The sequence below is a fragment of the Streptopelia decaocto genome (assembly GCF_964273445.1).
Source record: "Streptopelia decaocto genome assembly, chromosome: 22".
Lineage (NCBI taxonomy): Eukaryota > Metazoa > Chordata > Aves > Columbiformes > Columbidae > Streptopelia > Streptopelia decaocto.
Window position 1 is genome coordinate 6,081,319 of NC_138677.1, and position 8,258 is coordinate 6,089,576.

The 8,258-nt window shown below is 54.9% G+C and overlaps 1 protein-coding gene across 1 annotated transcript; it reads right to left on the minus strand.

Moving 5' to 3' along the window:
• Nucleotides 1-453: 453 nt before the first annotated feature.
• ETV4 (ETS variant transcription factor 4) lies at nucleotides 454-8,058 on the minus strand. The gene is made up of 12 exons (XM_082070983.1): nucleotides 7,918-8,058; nucleotides 7,730-7,826; nucleotides 7,159-7,206; nucleotides 5,441-5,494; nucleotides 4,161-4,284; nucleotides 3,363-3,521; nucleotides 2,798-3,015; nucleotides 2,266-2,340; nucleotides 2,113-2,181; nucleotides 1,615-1,784; nucleotides 1,361-1,462; nucleotides 454-746 (listed from the first exon to the last, which is right to left on the minus strand). Exons 1-12 carry the CDS (start codon nucleotides 7,960-7,962, stop codon nucleotides 525-527), a joined length of 1,383 nt encoding a protein of 460 aa, XP_081927109.1. The 5' UTR covers nucleotides 7,963-8,058; the 3' UTR covers nucleotides 454-524.
• Between the last annotated feature and the right edge of the window lie 200 nt (nucleotides 8,059-8,258).

Here is an 8,258-nt window from a genome sequence, read left to right on the forward strand (position 1 = left end):
GGTCTTGCCTGTTCGCACAGAGCAGTTGAGAGGGAAGGTGTGTGATCTGTGAGCCAGCCTGGGCAGAAGCAAAGCCTGGCCTTGCAGAGCGGGGTCAGAGCCCCCCAAGCTCAGGCCGGGTTCTGCAGGGGCTCAGTGCGTGTGCTGGGGGAATGGGGCAGCGAGAGCGTTGTGACATCCTCATAGCTGAAAAAAAAGCCCAATAGGACGGCATCTCCTCCATCACCAAAGAGAGGGACTGTGACCGGCTCCGTTGTTCCCGCTGGAGGCGCCAATTGCCCCATATGTTGCTGAAACAGCAGTTCTGCTCAGGATAAGTCCACATCACTGACAATAAATCCCATCCTGCCATTATGGGTGTCTTGTCACAAGAGCCGGGGAGGTGATTATCCACGTGCGCACCTGAATGCTGTTCCTGACCAAAGGAGTTTAGTGCCACCCTAGGCCAGCCTGGAAAATGCTTGTACTGCTTGAATACTAACCAGACGTCTCCTTAGACACAACCGAGGGTGGCACAGGCTCTTCTAGTACGTGTAGCCTTTGCTGTAAAGCTGTGGGGGGAGGCTGCCAAGGTCCGGCAGGTAAGCGGCGTTGTCATCCAGGTGGAAAAGAGGCACCGTGTCCTCCTCGCTGACCTGCCGGTCGAGCTCTCCCTTCAGCGGCGGCCGCTGGTTCTCGGGGAAGGCCAGAGAGAACAAGGCTTCGGGTTCACACACAAACTTGTACACGTAGCGCTCGCCGGCCACCTGCGGGGAGGAGAGGAGATGGAGTCATGGAATCATCGTTTTGGTTGGAAAAGCCCCTCAAGCTCATTGACTCCAACCATTCCCCCGCCCCTGGCACTGCCCCATGTCCTGAGAACCTCATGTCCGTCTGTCCAGCCCTCCAGGGATGGTGACTCCAGCACTGCCCTGGGCAGCCTGTTCCAATGCCCCACAGCCCTTTCTGAGGTGATGATGAGATGAAGGCTGTAGGCACGAAGGCAGCACCAGGCGGTGGAGAAGGCTTGAGCAACCACCCGCCTGCTCTAGCCCAGTGCCCTGAGACACGTCAGGGTTGGAAACTGCTCCTTGTGCTGCTTCTCTGGTGTCCCCTGGAACAGCTCCTGGGAACTCTCCTGACTGCAAACGTCCAGGAAAAGCGAGCAAGCATAATTCCCCTTTGTTTTATTTCCCATACGTTGCCTAGATTCAGCTCCTGTATCCTTCCCTCATGGAGCTGCTGCAAAGAGAAGTGATGGGGAAGGCAAGCTCAGGGTGCCTGGCTGGCTCAGGGACGTTCTGTATGTCAAACACATCCTGGCTCAAACAAGAGAAGCATCACAAAAGGCATAAAAACTCCATCTGCTTTGCAAACTGACCTTCTGCATGATGCCCTTCTCGTAATAGTAGCGAAGGGATCGGCTCAGCTTGTCGTAGTTCATGGCCGGACGGTTCTTCTGGATCCCCCACAGCCTGGCCACCTGCAGAATAAAGCGTTAAAGAGCATGAATGTCTGTGAACCCAACCCAGGGGCAAAAGAACATCGTCCAGCTGATTCTCTTCTGAGGAGCGGTACCACGAAACATAAAACCACTTAAAGCTCTGAAAGCCTGAGGACGCTAATGGGGTTCACCTCCTCTGGCTCAATAAGCTTGAACTCCATCCCTCTGCCAGTCCAGGCGATGAAGTGGGAATTGGTGGGATCATCCAGTAAAGCCACAAGAAACTGCCAGAGCTGGAGAGACCCCCGTCTCTGGTACGGAGGGCCGTCCCGGTACCCTCCGCCTTCCTGCTTCATGTCTCCTGTGGAGAACAACAGACGAGGCGTTTCTAAAGGTAACAGTGCAAAAAAGTTGCAAAAACCCCCACATTTCACAAAAAAACAGGCAGTTCACCAGCAGCTCTCCCAAGAGGAGCTCTGATGAACCTCACGGTCCAGCTGCTGATGCTAGAAGGGCTGTTTGCTCCTGAAAAAGCTCAAGAAATGGGCTGCCAAAAGCCAGGTGTGAAGCACAGCCAACATGCTTGCAAGAGCCCAGTGTAACAGACTGTGCAGGCAGTGCCCGTGTGGCTGACGAAGGCGCTGGATGCCCCATCTTACACCCAAACCACAAGCCATCCTTCCTCTGACCTTCAAATTTTTCTGGAACGACACAGACATCATCAGCAAAGGGTCTCATGGGCTTGTCGTAGCTGCAGCCTGGAAGAGAAACACGGGCAGGGATGGACACAGACAGCGTGTGCCAGAGGGCAATGCAGGGAAAAGAGCCACCCAGTCTCTTACCTAATGCATCTTCTGTGTTTGGATGGCTTGGATAACTCTCAGCATTTACATACATGGAAGGGCAGCCAGGAACATCTACGGAACATTTAACATGGTACAGAAAACGTCCCAGCCTTCTTTGGGATGCAGGAAACAGACGTAACACTTTGCGTTCCCTGCTATGCAGTCGGTTTCCCAGACCACACAGAATCACAGGGTGGTTTGGGTTGCAGGGACCCCTGTAGATCCCCAGCCCCACCTGCTCACGCAGGGTCACAGAGCAGATCACACAGGATCCCAGGGGTTTGAATGTCCCAGAGAAGGAGACTCCACACCCGCTCTGGGCAGCCTGGGCCAGGCTCTGGCACCGCAAAGGGAAGAAGCTTCTCCTCGTGTGCAGATGGAGCCTCCTGTGTTTGTCTGTGCCCGTTGCCCCTCACCCTAAACGCTCCTGAAGATGAAGTAGAACTGTTCCAAAGCCCAAAGCCCACCAGTGATGGTTGCTCACCCCCACCGGTGCCCGGTTGATGCCATCAGAGCTACTCCTGCCTACCTGAGTCATACACATAGTCCGTCTGCTCCTGCTTCACCGCCACAGCCGCTGGGTAGCGGCAGCTGCCGCCCGCTCGCTCGTACTGCGGGTCGTGGAACTCCTGCTTGAAGCCCTGCGGAGGGTACTGGCTGCGCTGGTAGGCGCTGGAGCCCTCCTGGGCCAGGCCCTGGCGGGAGGGGAAGGAGCGGCGCATCTCCAGGGGCGGCTGGAACGCGGAGCTGGAAGAGAGGACGCGGGACGGCTGCGTTCTCGGCCCCTGATCCCCGGGGACAGAAGCTCAGGCTGTTCCTAGGGCTGTGGAAGCTGCACGCGGAGCTGGGGCAAGGAAGGGACCCCAACTAAACATGTTTCCAGTGTCAGCCGCACAGCCCATCGTCCACCCAATCTGACAGGCTTAAGGTTGGGGACAATTTCTTCAAAGCGCAGGCGGCAGTGCTGGGTCCAGGTACTTTGGATGGGAAGATCCTGGGATTGCTGGAAACTGAGCACTTGAATCTGGACACCGCAACCCCTCCCAAACCACCAAAAAGCACCAACCTCCTCGTTTCCCCCTGGCAATACTCACCTGTTTTTGGGGAGGTACCCACAGCTGGGTGTGGGCTGGGGTGGCCCCGCCGGGGTCAGGAAGCTCCTGTCCTGTCTCGGGAACTGTTGGAGCGGTGACTGTATCGGGGTTCCGGGACTGGGGGACTTGATTCCCACTTGTCTGGCTTGATCATAGGCGCTGGGACAGTCAAACAGGTGTCGGAACGTTACGGTTCTCCGAGAAGGGCTCGTGGCGGCACCGGGGAGACGCGGCACCGGCCACACGCCGGCCCCTGCGCAGCCACCTGGGCCAGGAAACTCCCACCATAAACTCCTTCCTTTCTAATTATTGTTTGTCCCCATGCACAATAGTGATAAACCTCCAAGCTGGAGGTGTCTGTGCTGAAGAAATTACACTATAGTTATACTATATATATATAAATATACTAAAAAAGGTGGGTTGTGATGGCAGGAGACTCCTTTCCAAAGGGAACAGGAGGCCTGACCCGCTTCTTAGGGAAGCGTTGGGGCCGGGTTAAAGGTGTAAACAACTGACTGCCCTGGTTAAAGCCCCAAAGCACGCAGGGACGTGGTTCGGTGCTGGAGTTAGCTCGTGGTTGGACTCCATGATCCTGAGGGTCTCTCCCAACCAAAGTGGTTCCATGTTCTATGATTGAGCCCAACTGTTCCCCCACCCCGGCACTGCCCCGCGTCCTGAGAACCTCACGTCCGTCTGTCCGACCCTCCAGGACGGTGACTCCAGCGCTGCCCTGGGCAGCCTGTTCAATGCCCCACAGCCCCTGCTGGTTGTTGGGTTCCCGTCCCCAGGAGCTGTCACCTGGTGTAGAGGCACCGCTCGCCATGGTGGTACCGGAGCGGCTGTGTGTGGCTGCAGGACAGCGGGGGCTCCGACGTGGGGCTCTGCGGCTCCTTCTTGATCTTTGCGGGACTGTGAAAAGCTACTGTGGGAGAGAAACGAAAGATTAAGTTGGTGTTTTTCTTGTTTGCAGAGAGATTTTATTATCGGCCGGTAAAACGTCGGGTTGAGGTGCCACCACCTTGTCCTCGTTCAGCCGAGGAAAACAAAACGTCAATATGCACAACTGCTCGCTGGACTTTGCTGAGCTCTGCCCTTGATTTAGTTAGGCTTGGATGATACACCAGCCTTAAAAGAGCAAATTGAAGGTAGCGTTAACATGCTCTGTGTTAATCCAGAGCACGTTGAAAAGGATTAAGAGTGGACGTTTCCTAAGCTGTTCAGGGCTGGGACAGACCTTCGCATGCACGTAATTCTGGTTTTCAATGCATAAAAGTGAAGTTTTGATTCGCATCGTGCAAAACGCTCTCGTTTGATACCCGGGAGGCACATCCTGTGAGAGGCACTGCATTGCACTCTAATAACCTTTGCTTGCACTAAATACACCTCCAAGTGCAAAAAGCAGCTTGCGGTCCTTTCAACCTCCCGTCGGACTATTTAATTTCATTAAAAGTATCAGGTTTATACTTCGGCACCCAGGAAAAGGCCCTTCAAGAGGACACTGATTCCTGGCACAGCAGCTCCCGCGTGGTTTCCAAATGCAGATTTCTCTTGGTTGAACCTCTTTGGTGCTACAACATCCCCGAACATGCGCTGGGGGAATCTCGTCACCAAACATCCCAAACACCAGGAAAAAGGGGGAAAAAGAAGGTTCCTTTCCATTTCACAGCACTGGGCTGAGGCGGATGAGGAGCCGTATTTCTGGGCTGGTTAGAATCCCATGAATAACGAACGTGAGCTGCAGTTCACAGCACCGGGAGGTGGGGATTGTTGTTTCTTATGCTTAATTAAATCCAGCAGGCAGCCAAACTTCACTGGTTCCTCAGGAATGTTCTCCTGGGGACATGAAGCATCTTCTGCCTTTGCTGCTGGGACGGGAGCCGTTTCCACCACAAAAAAGGTGCTGTTGCGTTGTCCACATGTGGACACTTTGCCTGCTTTGGGGCTTTATTTGGGGTTTTTTTGGTCACCGTCATGACATAGAAATAACATTAGTGCTTTAGCCTCGATATCTATGTGTTGCATGTATGTCTCTGTGGGGTCTGTCCCCTGCCCTTCTCCCCGAGACGTGCGATACTTACGTGTTTCTGAATGAAAGTCGGGCACAAACTGCTCATCGCTGTCTGGAACCTGAGCTGCCGAGGGAGTGAAGAGAGAGAGAATTAGACCGGGCGCTTTGTGCAGGGTCATTAAGAGCCGGGCAGGAGCACGTCTGTGCCTTCTGCTGGATGCACTTTAGCGACTGACGAGAATTTCCCTCTGGGATTAGTGGATCCAGATTTCCCCCTTAAGAGCCTGGCAGTCTCGTTCTCCCTTACCTTGGAAATAAGGACAACAGCAAGTTTATTAGCTCAGGGTTCCTTAGAAACATACAACACAGGGATTTTTAAGCATTTATCATAGGGAATACAACTACCCCCTGCAAAATTTGGAAAGGTTGTGCCCAAGCGATGGGCAGAACAGGAGACATCTGCGGCTCTGGGTCCAACCCGTGCAGCCGCTCCAGAAGTAGCAGATTAATAATTGAATTCAATGAATAATGATCTGGTGGCAGGAGAGGGAAATGGTCAATAGCGCCCGGCACGTGGGGTTGAGTTTCCCCAGGGATCCGAGCTGATTTCTGGGCATCCGCCCTGTGAGCGGCACCGTTAGTGCAGCTCTAAGGCATGAATGAAAAAGCTGTTTTCACCATTCAGGAAATCCTTTCACATACTGATGAATATAGAAAAACAAACCATAGTTTGCTCCAGACGGCAATTTTTCTTGTTTAAAAGTCTGGAAATGGAGTCCCTATGGCTGAAAGCAGCTCCCCACGCACCCCTCTGAAATCATAACTGGAACATTAAACATGCGCTGAATTTCCTAAATTTCCCTTGAACTTGGAGTAAATGCGATGAGCTATTTCAAAGAAAAAAACTCATCTGCCTATATTCTAAAACCATGGAAGGGGGTTTGCTTTATCACTTATTAATCATGTATAATAGCAGATGATCCCTTTCCATCCGGAGCTATGAGAGCGTGTGTGACCTGCCCTTCTCCCCAGGGAACCTGTGAGTTAATTCGACCAACACTCTGCTCCCAGCCTTCAGCTGTGGCAAAATCAGGGGAAAAACCCTGCTCAAAATGCCTATTTGTATATTATTCTTGTTAAGTACCTATATCACTGTAAGTACTTTTATATTTATCAAGAGTCTGTACTTGAGGATTATGTTTTACATTTTCTGGAAAGCTGATCATTTCTAACAGTGGAATTAGAGCAAATTCACCGTCCTGTTTGAAACCAGTTTCACTTGGAATTAACGGGATTCCCTGGGATTTGAAGGTTTCTCTCCCTTGAAGCCAAAAGGTGAAACGATTGAGACACCAAACTGAGCCGCGTGTGAATCCCAGGAAGGTGCCTTCGAAGAGTTATCTTAAAAATAAAATGCTGAGAGAAGCACTTTGTCCCTCAAATTATAGAATAGTTGATTGCTTGTTTAAGAAAACATCAGCGTTCTGACAACCAACAGAAATAAGTGAAAAATTGGCATCAAATCCAATGAGTTACAAGCGGCCTGAAATGAAAATCGTAACCAGGCAAGTTGGGCCGAACGCCAAGTTCCATTCCCAAGCAAATACCCAGCACAATAGTGTGATTCACGCTCCTCCTTCACCCAAGGCAGAGGTTGGCAAGTCTGAAAACAAATAAATCCTTCGTGTTTGGAGCTGAGCAAACAAAGCGAAGGAGCAGCCCAAACAGCAAGAGCCAAACACGGAAAGACGAGGCGAAGCAAAAGGCGAGCGAGGGGAAGGAGCCCACCTTCTGTCAGCCAAGTCTCCTGGAGCTGGCTCAAGTCCTGGAAGAGCTCTGCGGGAAAAGGGAGAGGGAGAAACACTTATAAATGCGGCCTGAGCAGAGCGCTGGGAGGAACGGCGGGTGAGCCGGTGGGTGAACGGGGAGCTGCGGGTGGGGGCGCAGGGGGAGGAACCCGGTCCCTGCCCAGAAAGCCTCCCCATCCCTATCCCCATCCCCGTCCCCGTCCCCGTCCCCATCCCTCCCTCAGTCATCCCCATCTCTTCCTGCACCCCCAACCCACAGCACCCCGGTACCTTCCAAGACCTGCACTGTCCTCATCCCACCCCGCACCATCCCCATCCCTCTATCAACCCTGTCCCTCCCTCAATCATCCCCATCCCTGCCCACACCTTCCCCATCCCTCCCTGCACCCCCGACCCACGGCACCCCGGTACCTTCCGAGTCCTGCACCGTCCTCATTCCACCCCGCACCGTCCCCATCCCTCTCCTTCCACTGTCCACATCCCACCCCGCACCGTCCTCATCTGTCCCCCCACCATCCCCATCCCTCCCCGCATTCCCCGACCCCCGGTACCTTCCGAGTCCTGCACCGGTGGCCAGCCCGGCTCTCCGGGTCTCTTCCTAACGCCCAGCAAAGCTCCGCCACACGGAACCGCCTGGCCCGGAGGCTGCTGCGGAAGGAGCCGGTGACCGCGGGGTCCCTGACCGGACCCCCCACCGCGACCCAAGCCCGGAGCCCCCCAGCCCGGAGCCGCCGCTCACCTGCGGGAACGTGAACGGCACCTGCTGGTCCAGGTACCCCTTCATCCTCCCGCCCGTGCGCTACCGCGGCGGCCACCAGCGGAAGCCACCGGGGTGGCCGCCACCTGCCGCGGTCCCCCCGGGCTCCCCGGTGCTCGCGGCGATCGCGAAACTTGCGATCCGAGGCGGGACCGAGCCCGCCGGCTCCCACCGGGACCGGTTTCCCCCCGTAACCCCGGGACAGCGGCCCCGTCCCGCCGCTCCCCGCGCTCCCGCCCCGCAGCCGGTGCCGGTTCGCGGCCCACGCGGAGCCCCGAGCGGCCCCGCCCCGCGCGGGCGCTCAGGCCGCCGTGGGCCCGGGG

Bases quoted from the DNA above. Each gene is read 5' to 3' on its own strand.
- ETV4 (XM_082070983.1), bottom strand. From the start codon at position 7,962: ATGAAGGGGTACCTGGACCAGCAGGTGCCGTTCACGTTCCCGCAG. The intron at 7,207-7,729 runs GTACCGGGGGTC...CTTTTCCCGCAG, and splicing joins ACCGGTGCAGGACTCGGAAG to AGCTCTTCCAGGACTTGAGC. The intron at 4,285-5,440 runs GTAAGTATCGCA...TCTCTCCCACAG, and splicing joins CGACTTTCATTCAGAAACAC to TAGCTTTTCACAGTCCCGCA.